This window comes from Cibotium barometz, chromosome 36 (assembly GCF_041138505.1).
Source record: "Cibotium barometz isolate CiBa-2024 chromosome 36, ASM4113850v1, whole genome shotgun sequence".
In the NCBI taxonomy this organism is placed as follows: Eukaryota; Viridiplantae; Streptophyta; class Polypodiopsida; order Cyatheales; family Cibotiaceae; genus Cibotium; species Cibotium barometz.
In genome coordinates, this window is record NC_141081.1 from 30,417,855 (window position 1) to 30,437,525 (window position 19,671).

General features: G+C 38.8%; 2 protein-coding genes across 2 annotated transcripts; both read right to left on the reverse strand.

Annotated features, from left to right (window-relative positions):
- Positions 1-1,977: 1,977 nt before the first annotated feature.
- Positions 1,978-2,908, reverse strand: LOC147617774 (18.1 kDa class I heat shock protein-like). Its single transcript, XM_086776014.1, has 2 exons — positions 2,552-2,908; positions 1,978-2,434 (listed from the first exon to the last, which is right to left on the reverse strand). The coding sequence occupies exons 1-2, from the start codon at positions 2,763-2,765 to the stop codon at positions 2,160-2,162; spliced, it is 489 nt and encodes a 162-aa protein (XP_086632140.1). The 5' UTR covers positions 2,766-2,908; the 3' UTR covers positions 1,978-2,159.
- Positions 2,909-17,161: 14,253 nt separating this feature from the next.
- Positions 17,162-18,189, reverse strand: LOC147617775 (18.1 kDa class I heat shock protein-like). Its single transcript, XM_086776015.1, has 2 exons — positions 17,787-18,189; positions 17,162-17,669 (listed from the first exon to the last, which is right to left on the reverse strand). Exons 1-2 carry the CDS (start codon positions 17,998-18,000, stop codon positions 17,395-17,397), a joined length of 489 nt encoding a protein of 162 aa, XP_086632141.1. The 5' UTR covers positions 18,001-18,189; the 3' UTR covers positions 17,162-17,394.
- Between the last annotated feature and the right edge of the window lie 1,482 nt (positions 18,190-19,671).

The window sequence follows — 19,671 nt, forward strand, 5'->3', positions numbered from 1 at the left end:
TAATGAATTCAAATCCTAATTTATGCCATTTTGCTTGATTTATCTTATAGTATTTGTATAAAAATAAGAAGATATGCAACTTTGACTTGCATGAGATAGAAACGTTAATCAAACTCACTTTTTCTTTGTAGGATGATGAAATGCTATAGGGAATGGCTTTTTTTTTCTTTTGCTTCACTTTTATACAGTAAACAACTAGATTTTCCTCCCCATGCTGGATACCCAACACAACAACATGCTAAGGTTCTTCTTTTATTATTTTATTGATATATTTTCTTTTATTCTTTCATGGATAGAGTAGCCCTGGCCTTTGAGGAGTCTTATGACAAGATGGTCACCTATAGCTTTTGCATAATAAGTGAAGGGGTTTCTTTTGGTGCATACAATTGGTTTATACACAAGCTTCCTTTAAAGGGCAGTCGAATGGTGCATACAATTGGTTTATATACAAGCTTCCTTTAAAGGGTAGTCGAATGGGGTTTAGGTAAAATGGAGAGTTAAACCTTAGGATGTTCATCATACCTATTCATATCCGTTATTAAGTATACGAATCATTATTATAATCCTTGATCACAACGATACAATGTTCAAGCATCACAAATGACTGATGAGAATGTTCTAAGACCTCTCAAGAAATAATTAATAGCTACCACATAGGTAAGAAAATGCCAAGGAATCCCAAACAACCACCTTTAGCCACCAACAATGCCTAATGAGACTAATACTAAATGCTACTATCAGCTCAAAGGAATACATGCACCACAAAGCTTAGATCGGCAAAGAAACACACCTGTTAAGAGAAGATCAACAAATCTTACACTTGTGTTAATAGAGAGGAAGAACCTTTGATGCACCTTGTGTTATAGACAATGAAATATTCAGAGTTATTTCAACAAATGACTAAAACACCACCTCTCCATCAAAGATATCTACTTCCAAATCATTATTATACGCATGGGAGTTACATCCAAGGGATAGCTATCACAACTTGGAGATGATGATAACTCAAATTTTCGTGGCACGGCTAAGATGCAAGTACAAAAATAACCTATAGAGTACCATCTCATCCATATACAAGCCTTGTGTACACTTAAAATGTACTAATTAGTACGCGACAAATAAAAGAGCCATCATATTGTGCTACACAAAACTAAACTAAGACAAATGTGTATGGTGGTATACAAAACTAAACTAAGACAAATGTGTACTAAAGGGAAACATGTTGACTCGCAGGTGGTATATCCTTGGGCTTACATTTTTTGTGGTTGCTATACCGAGAGATACATTGTGCAAATAAAAAGAGAGGGAGGAGTCACAACAAGGAGAATCATGTGTATACTACCATGAAGACCAAGGAGATTCATGTGTACCATGCCTACACAATTGGGTACCCAAGGAAACTTTTGAGCTTTCAGGATATAATACATATCTACTACCACATAGGTAAGAAGATGCAAAAAAAAAGCCCAAACAAAACAACCTCTAGCGAAGATGGACTGCTGAGACTCGTACCAAACAATGGTATGAGGTCATTAAGGAGTGTACATTGAATGGATTGGCAAGGAAAAACACCCACTAAGAGAAGATCAACTACGCTCACTTTGGGAACAATCCAAGTGCACCTTCTAGGTTTTGCTATGACATAAGAAGAGTTACTTAAATTTGACGTCGTCTACATCAAAGATAGATCGCTACTTCCAAGATCAGCATCATATTATTGATGGAAGTTAGATCCATTGCATATTTATGACAACTTTGGAGATAGCGACGACGACAACTCCTCAAAATTTTGTGGCATGGCTAAGAGGCAAGTATAATAGCTTTTAATGTACCACTTCATCCATATAGCCGATCCTCTCACTATCTCTCTCTCCTCATTCATATATGCTAAACATCAACAAAACAAATGATCATACATGTCCGTGATGTTGAACAAGCTAAGGTAGATAGACATTATCGACAAAGGCTTCCAATCCTTTAAAAAGAGAAGTTGTCATACATTCCTTTTTTTTTTTAAAAAAAAAACTTTTACAAGAACACCCAAAACTGGTCCCTCTACTACACATCCCCTGTAATATAAACACACATGACGACCATCACTCGACCACATACATAGCCACACACACACACAGAGAGAGAGAGTCTTTGAACGATTTCTCTCAGCCCGAGATCTGGACACTTCTGACGGCAGACTTGGGCTCCGGCGGGGGCACTTTGGGGACGGTGACGGTGAGCACGCCGTTCTCCATGGCCGCCTTCACCTCCTCCACCTTGGCGTTGTCGGGGAGGCGGAACCGTCGAAGGAAGCTGCCCTGCGCCCGCTCTACGCGGTGCCACCTGTCCGAGGAGGCCGTCTCCTCCTTCTTGCGCTCGCCGCTGATCTGCAGCACGCGCCCGTCTTCCACCTGCACCTTCACGTCCTCCTTGGCCAGACCTGCAGAGCACACACACGGGGGCACACTACTTTGCTCATGCGAATATTCGAGCAGTCAATTCCGATAAAAGCGACGGAGGAGGAAGGGGGAAAGGGGCGGGGGGGCGATATCCTTACCAGGCAGGTTGGCCTTGAAGATGTGGGAATCCGAGGTCTCCTTCCAGTCCACCTGCGTATTAGCCACCGCAGCCACGTCCCGGGCGAAGCTGGGGTGCTCCGGGAAGCTGGCGCGCAGAGAGGAAGAGAAAGACGGGAAGGCGAGCGAATCGAAGAGCAGGGAGTCGAAGGGATCTTCGCCTGATCTGCTGCGGCCGAACAAAGAGAGGGCCATTTCTTCCTTCTACTGTACTGTACTGCTGTACTGCTAACTGCTGTGAGGGCAGAGGAAGGCAGCAGAGAGAGAGAGAGAGAGAGAGAGAGTATATATATTATGTAGCCGCTGTGAGGGCGCGCGAATTGAGATGCGATGAGATGAGGAGAGTCGCTCTGTGGAGGTTTATTATAAACGTAGTAGTAGCGGAGGAGGGCCTTCTTGGAGCTACTACCTGCTTCCCGAACATTCCTTTCCGAGGGTTCTAGAAGCCTCTACGTCCTACCTCTAATTTTCGCAAGGGTTCCTCCTAAGTGCTCCAAAAAAGCTGGGGTTTAGTGTAAATCCAACTTCAGATTTTTGAAAATTACATTTTGAAATTTGAGTTGAAGGTAGGCGAATTTTTAAGGGTTGTGGTAGTAAAACCTTTTAATTTTCAGAATTTTCTCTTGCCCCAACTTGATGAGTGAGCAGGTCACTTTTATTCTCATTTTTTCTTGTCAAGATTATGGTCTCAAATGAGTATATAATATTACATCCATAAATATTATTAAAAAACGTACAGTGTTGTGTCATCTTGGGCTTGGCAAGGTAAACAACCCCTTGAGATGTACTTGAGGTTTGATATAAGTTTGGCCCCACGTATGCCAACACAATCCTCCAGGGCTTTGGTTAGCATGCATCGTACATGAAATGAGACTTTTTGACAAAATCACAGGATATGACCCTACTAAACATTTCCACGGTGGCATGAGAAAATAATTCTACGAATTATCTTAGAGGGCCCTTTTGACGGCCCTCAAATGTTCTTGTGGACTCTCTCACAACTCATAATGGAAGTAGAGGCCTAATGCGACAAGGAAATCTTGGGAGACTTTGTCCCTTACTTGGGAGCAAAAGGAAACTCTTACATGGTATTTGTACTCCACCCTTTACTGCTCTAATGCCTCAAGAGCAATGCAAGTGGCGTCCACATTAGACGCAACCTCACCTCTCTTCAGTGCCTTCAAGACTAGTCTCGATCTAGGCATTGTGTTGGCATAAAGATGTAAAACTCTTGAAAGGCCCCTTTTCACTCTCAAGAAGCTGACCGGAGAAAGAGACCAATCTCTTGATGGGCTTGGTTGAGCGCAACTTGGATTGTCCTTTTTGTGAAGAACGAGAAGGATGCTAAGATGTCCTAAATCTTCTAGGTAATACATGGGACTTGTAGGACGTAATCCGGGATATTTGTTGGTGATCTTACTACAAAGGGTCAGCTGGATTGAGATGTGTCTTTGCTGCGTAATCCAAGAGGACAGCTCCCACAAAGATCCTAACCATGCCATCCCTCTTATAGCTCCACTTGTCCACATAGAGAGAACCACTCTAGTCTAGAGAAGATGCGGCTAAGATGATCTTGCTCTGCTAAGGGTTAGCTGGATTGAGATATGTCTATGCCTAATCCAAGAGGATAGCTCCCACAAAGATGCTAACCATGCCATCCCTATTATAGCTCCACACGTCCACTTAGAGAGAACCACTCTAGTCTAGAGAAGATGAGGCGAAGATCAAAGCAAGAGAAAATAAAGCCATGGAAAAGGCATGAAGCTTTGGAAGGTGCCAATTGCCTTAGCCTCTAATAAGCTCCTTCAAGACATGCAATCAGGGATGAAAAAGATTGGAGGAGGAGAGAGAGCTTGAGCTCTTGCAAGCACACACATGCTCACACAACAATGGATGGAAGGCTGAAATCTTCTTCTTCTTCTTCTTGTTTTCAAAAGAGTTCTATAAAAGATAAGTGAAAACCAACATAAGTACTAGAGTACTATATACAAGCGGTCCATAATGTGAACATGATAAATAGGTGAGCTCGCAGGATAAGTATGCTATAACTCGATTGGACTAGGTAGGTGGAGTCCAGCTATAGAATTAATGCCAAAGATCCCATCATCTCAACTACCAAATGCGCTAGTAGTATAAAGGTGAAACGGTCTACTAGGTACATTATGGGTGACAACTCGTGTTGAGCTTGCCATCTCAACACTCCCCCAAGATGGCAGTTGGAGATCAGCAAGATCAACCAACAAGATCCATGTAAAAAGAGCTGTGAACTCATCCGTTGAAGACCAGTAAGGCCAATCAACCAGATCCATGCCCGTGTTCAGAAAACAGCTCTAACTCATTTTTCTTCCTTGTCGCATGCGTGGGTATCATGGGAGCCAACCTAGAGCCCAAGCACCGTATGGTCAGCACCCTCTAGGCTCCTTCTTTTGCAGGTCACCTAACGCTTCACTCATAGGCCGCTTCCTTTGTCCCTCATCCACCATATCGGAAGCTCACCATCATTTTAATCAAACTGAGGCTAGTCAAGACCTCGACCGATCTTGCCACGCGAGACGTCCTTCATTGACTCTCCATCATCTTTTCACTTAGGTCCTCACGACCTTATTTGACAAGATAGTCAAAATGCCTTCCCAACATTTTTGACATAAAACAATCTTTAAAAACATGTCTCATATACAATCTTCCATCTTTCCACATCATTCCATGTCATTTCTCATCATTCCACATTCTTCTACTTCAGTTCCATTTACATTGTCCTACATCCATTCACATCGCATCATTCCAATTCCATTTACATTGTCCTACATCCATTCACATCATTCCTACATCCACTTACATCCATTTACATCATTCTTACATCCACTTACATCCATTCACATCATTCTTACATCCATTCACATCATTCCTATATCCACTCACATCCATTCACATCATTCCTACATCCATTCACATCATCCTACATTCATTCACATCATTCCTACATCCATTCACATATTTCCTATATCCATTCACATCCATCGAAATCATCCTACATCCATTTACATCATTCCTACATCCATTCACATCATTTCTACATTTATTCACATCCATTCACATCATTTCTATTTCTGATTAAGAATTATCCATGTTTTCTAGATGCATTCATATGAATGTTTTCACATTCCTTCTCAAATTTTTCAAAATAAAATATGCTCAATATTTTTATTTTTGAATAAAAGATTCATGGAATTTACAAAATCAATTATACCCATATTTAATCTTTTAGTATAAACACTAATCCATTTATCTAAATGAAAAATTTCCATAATTCTCTTAAATTGAATGATTCTATAAAATTTGTGCATAATCTTCTTTATTTTTTTTAATATTGAATAATGCTCAAAACTCCACTTTTAGCATAAAATTTATTTATGCATGTACATATATATAGATAAATATAAGAAAAATTCCTCCTTTCTCTATTTAAACAATTATGCATAAATACTATAAAATAATTTTTCATAAATATAACAAAAATCATTCTTTTAGCATAAAAATGTCTATGCCTAGAATATGATAGGAATTCCTCTTTTTGCTTTATTAAATTTATGCATAAAAATAAGATTTATCTTTTTTCTGAAAAATTTTGCCATAGCTTTGCTGTAACTTCTGAGAAAGTTTAATTTTAGAAATTTAAATGAATATTCATAATTGACATATGATAAGAACTCCTCTTTTAAACTAAAATTTATTTATGTATACATAACTTATAATTATAATCATAATTACAAGCATAATTACAATTAAATCTCTTGATTATTCTTAAATATCCATTCCTCATTTCCAAAAATATAAGCATAACCCTCTTTCAACTTAAAATAAATTAATATGATTTTTCTTAATCATAAACAAGCTTAAAGAAATTAATCATCATTTTTAACTATATTAAAATCATAAAAATATCTAATCTTTTTCTCTAGCTTGTCAAGCCTAGAGTTTTGTTTAAGATAATGGGTTTATCATTAAGAACCATCCTTCTAACAAGGATCTAACCATAAAGATGATTAATCTTTACAAAAAGAGAGATTTAAATATAAAAATACTTTTCAAGCATAAAGATTAGAATTAAACCATTTAAACATTATGAATCATTGGAAAGCTTGATTTTAAGAAAAAACCATTTAATTGAAAGCTTCCCAAGCATTAGAGGGGTTGGAAAGCAGATAACCATTGAGAAGATAGAGAAACCATTGGACTAAGACTTACCTTTGATTTTGGCTTGATTATTTAAAGAAAGAAGTGAAGCCCACAAAGAAAGCTTTGGCCACCAAGTTGGGGAGGGTAATCTCTAAGAGAGGATGGAGAATTGTGAAGCTCCAAAAGTAGAGGCAAAATAGAGGGATAATAGGATTACACTAAAATGAAGATAATACTGGCATGTAATTACTCAAAGATGAAAATACAAAGGAATGAGGGTCTATTCATAGGTGAGGGAGGCCACTAACCAAGTCCAACTGGGATCTAGAGGCTTGCAGCTTCAATTTGATCCATTTTGGATAATTTCTGGACCACTTTTTGATCCAGTTTGCAGGAGGAGAGAGAAGAGATATAAATATCTCATTTTTTGAATTAAAAATGCAAGGCAATGATGAAAAAAAGGCACCTCCTTCATGAGCCTTTTCCTTCCTTACTGAGGTGTCGAAAATTGATTTTTTTACTAATAAACCCAGTACTTGGTCAACTCTTCATCTTATGTGAGCATTTACTCATTTTTGGGATATTTTATTTTATTCTTTGTATTTTTGTCATTCCAACACTTGGATTAATCCTATTGGCCCTTTAGAACCTTATTTGGGCCTTAATAAAAAATTTCTGAAAATGTGGACCCTTAGGCTAAGGTCTCCAATACATATAGTCAGTTAATTTCTAATGCACATTGGAAAATTCTTTTTGAACTTCTGTTTGAGGGGAATTCATCTTAGATTTTAGGAGAAACTTTGAATCCAAAAACATCTCAAATTTGTATTATCTCTCTTTATAACATTTTCATTCTCTAGACCAAGACAAGGGAAAGCATGTGGGGGGGACACACCCCACATGCTTGCAAAGTTTGGTCACCAATCAGAGCATGTTTGGATTAGTAATTAGCGCCCAGTGTGGATTAGTAATTAGCGCCTAGTGTGGATTTTTGAAGTCTCTTGGTGTTAAGAGGCCATGGAAAATCTGGGCCTTCCCCATACCATCATACCCAGACATGCTTCGATGGGGACCAAACTTTTCAAGCATGTGGGGGGGGCCTACCCCCACATGCTTGTTGCAAAGTTTGGTGATGTGGGGACCAAACTTTTCAAGTATGTGGGGGCCTACCCCCACATGCTTGCAAAGTTTGGTCATGATCGGAGCATGTTCGCGTTAGTAATTAGCACCTAGTGCTTGCAAAGTTTGGTGATTTTCAACAAACAATATGGTGATGGTGATTTTCAATAAACGACATGATAGCCAAAGTGTTAAAAAATCAAAAAACCATGAACATCAACTAAAATGAAATGATCCTCAATAATGAGAAAACTCATAGTGATATAAATATCAACTAAGTACAGTAGAATGTGAGCTAACATAGCCACTCTAGGTTCTAGCCACTAACTCAAAAGATCAAGGTATTTTGAAAATGAGCTACCCCAGCTATTCTGAGATTAGTCACTCCCAAAAAATCTAAATACAATGTAAGTGAGCTAACCCAGCTAGTCACTACTATCAAGATAGAGATCTAGTCAGCAGCACCATCTCTAGCTCTCAACTTCTCTAGAATGCTCTCATGGTCATCTACTCGAAGCCGAAAACAAGGACGAGAACTGTGTTTTTGGCTCTGTACCTCGATCAAGAATGAGCCTGGTAGCAACCACTAGATGAGAGAACTGAAATGCCTCTAGCTCCCACTTCCACCACTAGAACTCAAGACACCCCCGAAGAAGTCGAATCTGCTGGTAGAACCGGCCTGCCACAATCATGCTATGGGCGTCAAAAGAAAACCCATGATCATGGTCAAGGATACACTTTGGCTTAGTGCAACTCATCAGATAGTAGTCTACTCCCTCGCTATTTCCCTCACCAAGCAATAATAGCAAATACATCACCCTCTTGTAGTAAATCTGTCAGGTCATCATAGCTGACCATGAACGCAGGACGTGTGTGTTCATCGGACAACACTGTGGATGTGAAGGATTCTCGGGAGAGAGGAATTTCTATATCCATGCATCTGCCTATCCTCTCGAGGCACAATGTGACCAATCGCTATCCATACATGCTCCACAGAAGCATGCAAACCGTCGTGTGTAGATCGTGGGGACTGCCATGCACGTGCTCCTGCTGATGGAATGTAAGCCCAAGGTGCCAGGTACTGTGTCACAATCATGGGAGGCTCTACGGTCAATCATGCTACCATCCACATGCCAAAAAAATCTCTTGACAATCCGAGCATCACGTTTGGGATACGATGATGCTGCACTCCCACACAAATGTGGGGAGCACCACTCAACTACGTGGCCCGCATCTGTGAACTGCTCAGCATCCTGCCGCCGCCGCAGCTCATGACGCCTCAAGGCACGTTTCACACACACGCCCGCACCATAATGCTCTCCCTTCCTGTGACCAGTCTCAAAGAATGACCAAATCACTGGGATACTAGACTGCACATGCCACCTATAAATCCATGAAACAAAGTCTTAGTTATTGTTTTCTTTAAGATGTTCTAGTGAATTTAGTTTAATTGCGAATATAAGAGAACCATAAGTACTACCCGTAGGGCCAATAGAATTGTCGACGACTTGAACTGTGCGCCATAACCATCCGACCAAACCCATCGCTGGCCACATATGATCCCACAATCTCGTAAAAAAAATGTCATGGAGACGAAAACAGTGTTGCACAAAATGTGCATCATGTGAACGATCATCATCCACTGAAATGTGGACCATAATAGCAACCTGGTGAGGTAAGCAATAGAGACGATTAGGACAGAAAAAATCAAATAAGTAATATAGCGCAAACAAAAAAAAATGAAATATAACCATTACCTGCTCTGAGAAGTAATACTCAGATTGTATCTCTTGAAAAGGTGTGAAGGTGTAGTTCTCTACAAAATCAACTCACAGAGACGAGTCCCACACCAATAGGAAACTCTACCAGGCATGCTCGGAACTGACGATCCTCCTTGGCACAATGACTGCATTAGGAAGTGAATGGGGTCTTCTTGGGCCCTTTAATTTGCCCAAGCCTAATCAAGGTGATTAAGGAATAGCCAAATGGGGGGTTGCCATGTGGACTGAAATGTTGGGTTTGTAAAAGAGGTGTAAGTGTGGTCAAAGGGTGCACTTTCCCCCCAAAAGGGGGGGGGGGGGCAATTTTACAATTTTCGGACCTCCATAACTTCTACATACAAGCTCCGATTTGAGCGGAGATTATAGATCCGTGATCTACGCATCAAGAGCTTTCCATAGATATGTTACATGATATGGTTTTATCCGCTAGATTTTAAATTCCATTTTCCCCCCAAAATTCAAATTCGAATAAAGTAGCCGTTTTGAAGCTTCTAATTAGAAAACGTTTCTTCTTAAGAGAAAAGGTTTGACTCCCTTAAATTGCCAAATAAAAGGGCCCAAGAAGACTCCATTGAGGTCCTAATGTGCCGTATATAGGGATAGATCTGCTCGCTAAATGTGGCTATGAAGTGACAACGTGGTGTATGTTTGTCCACAAGCTGCAACTTCCTGGACTGTCCACCACTCTGGAGCTGGTATGTCACATACTCATAACGTTGCCATGGCACTATCTCTTGGTCACTTGCATCAAGATCTACCATCTGTAGATGTGCAAGTGAACCACATGATGTGCAATTTCTCTCCACACAAGGGATCCTATGGAACTGGGAATCCTCCGTGCATGCACACAAGAGAGTGGATGAAATCACGAGGACTACGAGGCAACTCTCTATGTCCACTAAGAGAACGGAACACATCATAAAAAAGTTTGAACTCAACATGGTAGCGACAACATGTGTCGCTGACGTGAGTACCTCACAAACCAAGGCTTACACCCCTCAAATGACCTTTGCCCAATTTTAAGCTCTAGATACAATGCCACAAACTGAGAATACAACTCTGTTTGGGTCATTTCAAGAAAGCAAGCACCGTGCTCAATTAACACTCCTCATGTCACTCTCTTATGCAAAGCTTTCTTGAAAATCGTGAGGCACGACAATTCTCCTCCCAAAAACTTTCATCTAGTAGGCGATCATGCCTAGCTACACGACCACTACTCGCCCACAAAGCACCAACCTCATTGGCATCTAAATGTTGTCATCTAATAGACCCAACTCTAAGTGCATGTGGTGCTATGGAAAGGATGCAAGATGTGGCACTCACCTTACCCTTCATTTGGGAGCTACTTATGGCTGTCACAATCGCCCGTCGAGCAGCCAAAGCGTCCGCAGAGTTCCTCTTCTTGTTAACTATATAGGAATGACGAACACTTTGTAGCACCGCCATGCTAGCTCTCCTCTCTCTTCGTCTAATGTTGGAAAGCGCCCTGTAGTTGGCCATGTTGGGCAGATCGATCAAAGCATCAAGCACGCATGCCTATGATGAAGGCGTGAGGTCTTTGAAATAGGAATGGAAGATTGCATGGGCACGATGATGTGCCGCTGACTTTGATAGTTCTTTCCTATCCACACGATGGGCGCCCACCAAAGGAGGGGGGTGGGTTCATGTTGTGGAAGAGAAGGGGGCTCAGGAAGGGCGGGTTCATGTGGATTATCTAAACTAAGGGGTAGTGGGGGAGAAAAGGGCGGAGGGAGAGGAAGTGGAAGAGGAGGAGCAAGGCTTGGATCATTGCCAAGGGAAGGTGCTGCTCGTTGACGTGCGCTCTACTCTCTCTTTCTCTCAAGAGCTACCCTTTTCCTCTCCTCCTCTTGAACTTGGTGGACAGGGGGGAGTCTAGTCCTATCACGTTTCTGACTCCTACGACTTTGAGAACCCATTCTCAAGGAAGCTAAGAGAGTAAAAATTATGAAGGCTCAATGACGGGATATTACTGGAGATAAGTGTGGGATAGTACTAGAGATGTGTGATTATATAGGAAAAATAGGTTATCCACTTCAAATCTCATTGGATTTCCTATCTAAGATATATTGGATAATTAAGATAAACATAAAGATAATTAAAGATAAACTATTTTCCACTTAAAAATCAGTATTATTAATAATATTTATTAACAAGTCTAAATATTTATCATTACTAGATATATAAATATATCTCTTATTTTATAATTATAAAATAATATTTTTTATAATGTGTTTTTTTCAAGTTTAATTCAAAAGTGTATTCTACACAAAATATTTTGAAGAAATATTAAATTTAAAATTTTATTTTTTTCAATTGAATAACATAAACTTTAAAAATAATATTATTGATCTAATTCCAAAATATAATCCTTTAAAATTAGTGTTTTTAAATTCTTTTATTTAATAAGTTATATATATTTTATTATTAAAAATTTTATATTCTATTTCTCTAAATTACTAAATTAACTTTTTTAAAAATATGTTTTTGAAAAAAATGGGGAGGTGGGAAGGAGGTGCCACGTGTCACATGCATGCATAACATGTGGCATTCTCTTGGCATGTGGCACTATTATGGCTTATGTGACAATTCCATAATGTGGCATGCCATGTCACCAAGTGCGAGGTGGCATGCAAAGGTGGCAAGAAGATGTCACATCCATTCACATCATTCTTACATCCATTTAAATCATTCTTACATCCACTCACATCATTCCTACATCCACTCACATCCATTCACATCATTCCTACATCCACTCACATCCATTCACATTCTTTCTACATCCATTCACATCATCCTATATCCATTAATCATTCCTATATCCATTCACATCCATCCACATCATCCTACATCCATTCACATCCATCCACATCATCCTACATCCATTCACATCATTCCTACATCTATTCACATCCATTCACATCATCCTACATCCATTCATATCATTCCTACATCTATTCACATCTATTCACATCATTCTTATTTTTGATTAAGAATTATCCATGTATTCTCGATGCATTCATATAAGTATTTTCACATTCCTTCTCAAATTTCTCAAAATAAAATACGCTTAATATTCTTCTTTTTGAATAAAAGATTCATGGAATTTACAAAATCAATTATACCCATATTTACTCTTTTAGTATAAACACTAATCCATTCATCTAAACGAATCATTTCCATAATTCTCATAAGTTGAATGATTCTATAAAATTTATGCATAATCTTCTTTATTTTTCTGACTATTGAATAATGCTCAAAACTCCACTTTTAGCATAAAATTTATTTATGCATGTACATATATATAGATAAATATAACAAAAACTCTTCTTTTCTCTATTTAAATATTTATGGATAAATATTATAAAAGTATTTTTCATTAATATAACAAAAATCATTCTTTTAGCATAAAAATGTCTATGCCTAGAATATGATGGGAATTCCTCTTTTTGCTTATTAAATTTATGCATAAAAATAAGATTTATCTTTTTTCTGGAAAATTTTACCATAGCTTCAATGTAACGTCTGAGAATGTTTAATTTTCTAACTTTAAAAGAATATTCATAATTGAAATACGATAGGAACTCCTCTTTTAAACTAAAATTTATTTATGTATACATGACATAATTATAATCATAATTATAATTACATCTCTTGATTATTCTTAAATATCCATTCCTCATTTCCAAAAAATTTAGCATAATCATCTTCAACCTAAAATAAATTATTATGATTTTATAAATCATAAACAAGCTTAAAGAAATTAATCATCATTTTTAACTATATTAAAATCATAAAAATATCTAATCTTTCTCTCTAGCTTGTCAAGCCTAGAGTTTTGTTTAAGATAATGGGTTTATCATTAAGAACCATCCTTCTAACAAGGATCTAACCATAAAGATGATTAATCTTTCCAAAAAGAGAGATTTAAATATAAAAATACTAATTACGCATAAAGATTAGAAATAAACCTTTCAAACATTATGAATCATTAGAAAGCTTGATTTCAACAAAAACCATTTAATTGAAAGCCTCCCAAGCATTAGAGGGGTTGGGAAGGAGATAACACTTGAGAAGATAAAAAAACCATTGGATTAAGGCTTACCTTTGATTCTTTAAAGAAAGAAGTGAAGCCCACAAAGAAAGCTTTGGCCACCAAGTTGGGGAGGGTAATCTCCAAGAGAGGATGGAGAATTGTGAAACTCCAAAGCTTCCAAAAGTAGAGGCAAAATAGAGAGATAATAGAATTACACTAAAATGAAGATAATACTGGCATGTAATTACACTAAAATGAAGATAATACTGGCATGTAATTACTCAAAGATGAAAATACAAATTAATGAGGGTCTATTTATAGGTGAGGAAGGCTTCAGTTTGACCTATTTTGGATAATTTGTGGACCAGTTTGGCTCACTTTTTGATCCAATTTGCGAAGGGAGGAGAGATATAAATATCTCATTTTTTGAATTAAATATGCAAGGCAATGATGAAAAAAAGGCGCCTCCTTCATGAGCCCTTTCCTTCCTTACTGAGGTGCCAAAAATTGATTTATTTTACTAATAAACCTTAATTTTTAAGTAATAAACCAGTACTTGGTCAACTCTTTATCTTATGTGAGCATTTACTCATTTTGGGGTATTTTATTTTATTTTTTGTATTTTTGTTATCCTAACACTTGGATTAATCCTATTGGCCCTTTAGAACCTTATTTGGACCTTAATTGAAAGTTTCTGAAAATGTGGACCCTTAGGCTAAGATCTCCAATACATATATTCAGTTACTTTCTAATACACATTAGAAAATTATTTTTTGAACTTCTGTTTCAGGGAAATTCATCTTAGATTTTAGGAGAAATTTTGTATCCAAAAATATCTCAAATTTGTATTATCTCTCTTTATAACATTTTCTCTCTCTAGGCCAAAACAAGGGAAAACAATGTTTTCTTGTACTTTGAATTGGGGGATGATTACAGAAACTAAAGCGAAGGTACTTACACCTTTATATCTCCAAAGCTTGAGGGAGGAACCTTACAGGAAACATCCAAGAAGCTAGCCAACATTCATTCATAATTAATTCTCCACCATAACAAACCTAAAATAAAAAATTTCATTTTCCTATAATGGGATCACAATGGTGTGGACTAGTAATCCAATTAATATCATAGCTTGCGGCCTATCCTAACACATAGTTTGTAAATACATCCTTCAATTATCTATACCCCTCCTTCAATTTCCATTCACTTGAACAAAGGCGGAAAGTGAAGGCTAGAGATTGGCCTCTATCTTTTGTCAACTTTTATGCCAATACTAGAAAACACATAACAATTTACTTGTTTGTGAAAGGAGTGTTTTTACAAGGTTGTAAAATTTTTTTCCCCATTTCCAAGCTCTTAAAGTTTTTAGAATCACCTTGGAATTGATAAAGATGAATTGTGTTGTCACTCCAACTGTTGGCATCCCACATTTAGAAGCTCAAAGGGAAAGCTTGAATGAAAGGAGGAAACTAGATCCACACTTCAACATGACCATCTTTGTCGAGAGAACCATCTTTCTAATGAATTCAAATCCTAATTTATGCCATTTTGCTTGATTTATCTTATAGTATTTGTATAAAAATAAGAAGATATGCAACTTTGACTTGCATGAGATAGAAACGTTAATCAAGCTCACTTTTTCTTTGTAGGATGATGAAATGCTACAGGGAATGTCTTTTTTTCTTTTGCTTCACTTTTATACAGTAAACAACTAGATTTTCCTCCCCATGCTGGATCCCACCACAACAACATGCTAAAGTTCTTCTTTTATTATTTTATTGATATATCTTCTTTTATTCTTTCATGAATAGAGTAGCTCTCGCCTTTGAGGAGTCTTATGACAAGATGGTCACCTATAGCTTTTGCATAATAAGTGAAGGGGTTTCTTTTGGTGCATACAATTGGTTTATACACAAGCTTCCTTTAAAGGTCAGTCGAATGGTGCATACAATTGGTTTAAATACAAGCTTCCTTTAAAGGGTAGTCGAATGGGGTTTAGGTAAAATGGAGTGTTAAACCTTAGGATGTTCATCATACCTATTCATATCCCTTATTAAGTATACAAATCATTATTATAATCCTTGATCACAACGATACAATGTTCAAGCATCACAAATGACTGATGAGAATGGCCTAAGACCTCTCAAGATGATTAATAGCTACCACATAGGTAATAATTAATAGCTACCACATAGGTAAGAAAATGCCAAGGAATCCCAAACAACCACCTTTAGCCACCAACAATGCCTAATGAGACTAGTACTAAATGATACTATTAGCTCAAAGGAATACATGCACCACAAAGCTTAGATTGCCAAAGAAACGCACCTGTTAAGAGAGGATCAACAAATCTTATACTTGTGTTAATGGAGAGGAAGAACCTTTGATGCACCTTGTGTTATAGACAATGAAATATTGAGAGTTATTTCAACAAATGACTAAAACACCACCTCTCCATCAAAGATATCTACTTCCAAATCATTATTATAACATGGGAGTTACATCCAGAGGATAGCTATCACAACTTGGAGATGATGATAACTCAAATTTTCGTGGCACGGCTAAGAGGCAAGTACAAAAATAACCTATAAAGTACCATCTCATCCATATACAAGCCTTGTGTACACTTAAAATGTACTAATTAGTACGCGACAAATAAAAGAGCCATCATATTGTGCTACACAAAACTAAACTAAGACAAATGTGTATGGTGGTATACAAAACTAAACTAATACAAATGTGTACTAAAGGGAAACATGTTGACTCGCAGGTGGTATATCCTTGGGCTTACATTTTTTGTGGTTGCTATACCAAGAGATACATTGTGCAAATAAAAAGAGAGGGAGGAGTCACAACAAGGAGAATCATGTGTATACTACCATGAAGACCAAGGAGATTCATGTGTACCATGCCTACACAATTGAGTACCCAAGGAAACTTTTGAGCTTTCAGGATATAATACATATCTACTACCACATAGGTAAGAAGATGCAAAAAAAAAAGCCCAAACAAAACAACCTCTAGCGAAGATGGACTGCTGAGACTTGTACCAAACAATGGTATGAGGTCATTAAGGAGTGTACATTGAATGGATTGGCAAGGAAAAACACCCACTAAGAGAAGATCAACTACGCTCACTTTGGGAACAATCCAAGTGCACCTTCTAGGTTTTGCTATGACATAAGAAGAGTTACTTAAATTTGACGTCGTCTACATCAAAGATAGATCGCTACTTCCAAGATCATCATCATATTATTGATGGAAGTTAGATCCATTGCATATTTATGACAACTTTGGAGATAGCGACGACGACAACTCCTCAAAATTTTGTGGCATGGCTAAGAGGCAAGTATAATAGCTTTTAATGTACCACTTCATCCATATAGCCGATCCTCTCACTATCTCTCTCTCCTCATTCATATATGCTAAACATCAACAAAACAAATGATCATACATGTCCGTGATGTTGAACAAGCTAAGCTAGATAGACATTATCGACAAAGGCTTCCAATCCTTTAAAAAGAGAAGTTGTCATACATTCCTTTTTTTTTTAAAAAAAAAAACTTTTACAAGAACACCCAAAACTGGTCCCTCTACTACACATCCCCTGTAATATAAACACACATGACGACCGTCACTCGACCACATACATAGCCACACACACACAGAGAGAGAGAGAGTCTTTGAACGATTTCTCTCAGCCCGAGATCTGGACACTTCTGACGGCAGACTTGGGCTCCGGCCGGGGCACTTTGGGGACGGTGACGGTGAGCACGCCGTTCTCCATGGCCGCCTTCACCTCCTCCACCTTGGCGTTGTCGGGGAGGCGGAACCGTCGAAGGAAGCTGCCCTGCGCCCGCTCTACGCGGTGCCACCTGTCCGAGGAGGCCGTCTCCTCCTTCTTGCGCTCGCCGCTGATCTGCAGCACGCGCCCGTCTTCCACCTGCACCTTCACGTCCTCCTTGGCCAGACCTGCAGAGCACACACACGGGGGCACGCTACTTTGCTCATGCGAATATTCGAGCAGTCAATTCCGATAAAAGCGACGGAGGAGGAAGGGGGAAAGGGGCGGGGGGGCGATATCCTTACCAGGCAGGTTGGCCTTGAAGATGTGGGAATCCGAGGTCTCCTTCCAGTCCACCTGCGTATTAGCCACCGCAGCCACGTCCCGGGCGAAGCTGGGGTGCTCCGGGAAGCTGGCGCGCAGAGAGGAAGAGAAAGACGGGAAGGCGAGCGAATCGAAGAGCAGGGAGTCGAAGGGATCTTCGCCTGATCTGCTGCGGCCGAACAAAGAGAGGGCCATTTCTTCCTTCTACTGTACTGTACTGCTGTACTGCTAACTGCTGTGAGGGCAGAGGAAGGCAGCAGAGAGAGAGAGAGAGAGAGAGAGAGAGAGAGAGAGAGAGAGAGAGTGTATATATTATGTAGCCGCTGTGAGGGCGCGCGAATTGAGATGCGATGAGATGAGGAGAGTCGCTCTGTGGAGGTTTATTATAAACGTAGTAGTAGCGGAGGAGGGCGCTACTACCCGCTTCCCGAACATTCCTTTCCGAGGGTTCTAGAAGCCTCTACGTCCTACCTCTTATTTTCGCAAGGGTTCCTCCTAAGTGCTCCAAAAAAGCTGGGGTTTAGTGTAAATCCAACTTCAGATTTTTGAAAATTACATTTTGAAATTTGAGTTGAAGGTAGGCGAATTTTTAAGGGTTGTGGTAGTAAAACCTTTTAATTTTCAGAATTTTCTCTTGCCCCAACTTGATGAGTGAGCAGGTCACTTTTATTCTCATTTTTTCTTGTCAAGATTATGGTCTCAAATGAGTATATAATATTACATCCATAAATATTATTAAAAAACGTACAGTGTTGTGTCATCTTGGGCTTGGCAAGGTACATGGAATAAACAACCCCTTGAGATGTACTTGAGGTTTGATATAAGTTTGGCCCCACGTATGCCAACACAATCCTCCAGGGCTTTGGTTAGCATGCATCATAAATGTAAAAAAGAGGGAGGATGTACATGAAATGAGACTTTTTGACAAAATCACAGGATATGACCCTACTAAACATTTCCACGGTGGCATGAGAAAATAATTCTACGAATTATCTTAGAGGGCCCTTTTGACGGCCCTCAAATGTTCTTGTGGACTAGACTCTCTCACAACTCATAATGGAAGTAGAGGCCTGATGCTACAAGGAAATCTTGGGAGACTTTGTCCCTTACTTGGGAGCAAAAGGAAACTCTTACATGGTATTTGTACTCCACCCTTTACTGCTCTAATGCCTCAAGAGCAATGCAAGTGGCGTCCACATTAGACGCAACCTCACCTCTCTTCAGTGCCTTCAAGACTAGTCTCGATCTAGGCATTGTGTTGGCATAAAGATGTAAAACTCTTGAAAGGCCCCTTTCTTTCACTCTCAGGAAGCTGACCGGAGAAAGAGACCAATCTCTTGATGGGCTTGGTTGAGAGCAACTTGGATTGTCCTTTTTGTGAAGAACGAGGAGGATGCTAAGATGTCCTAAATCTTCTAGGTAATACATGGGACTTGTAGGACGTAATCCGGGATATTTGTTGGTGATCTTACTACAAAGGGTCAGCTGGAGGGTGGTTGCAAGATCAGGGTGCCTAGTTTTGTTCACTCAGGCACCCTGTAAGCAGTAAAAAAATAGGCATTTGTTTACCTTTAGTGGCTAATCTCTCCTAGTAAATGAAGGAATTTCGTTTCAAGTTCTTTTGTTGGAACATCATACTCAAAGTTGAAAATATAGTTGCATAATTTGATTAAGCATTAGATAGTCAAAAGTCCTCATTTTCTTAGGTACAAAGTCAATGTATACACCTTGTCCCAAATTTGAACTGATTCCATAAAATGCTAATATCTTTTCATATGAGATTCCCACTTTGTACCTTAGATCTTCACATAATATGGAGCTTAACTTGATTTTTCAAGAAAATTTTAAGATATTTATCTTTTTTCT

What these genes read in the sequence shown, in the direction of transcription:
- LOC147617774 (XM_086776014.1), bottom strand. Translation starts at nt 2,765, where the DNA reads ATGGCCCTCTCTTTGTTCGGCCGCAGCAGATCAGGCGAAGATCCCTTC. An exon ending in CTTCAAGGCCAACCTGCCTG is followed by an intron (nt 2,435 to 2,551) that starts GTAAGGATATCG and finishes TGTGCTCTGCAG; the next exon opens with GTCTGGCCAAGGAGGACGTG.
- LOC147617775 (XM_086776015.1), bottom strand. Translation starts at nt 18,000, where the DNA reads ATGGCCCTCTCTTTGTTCGGCCGCAGCAGATCAGGCGAAGATCCCTTC. An exon ending in CTTCAAGGCCAACCTGCCTG is followed by an intron (nt 17,670 to 17,786) that starts GTAAGGATATCG and finishes TGTGCTCTGCAG; the next exon opens with GTCTGGCCAAGGAGGACGTG.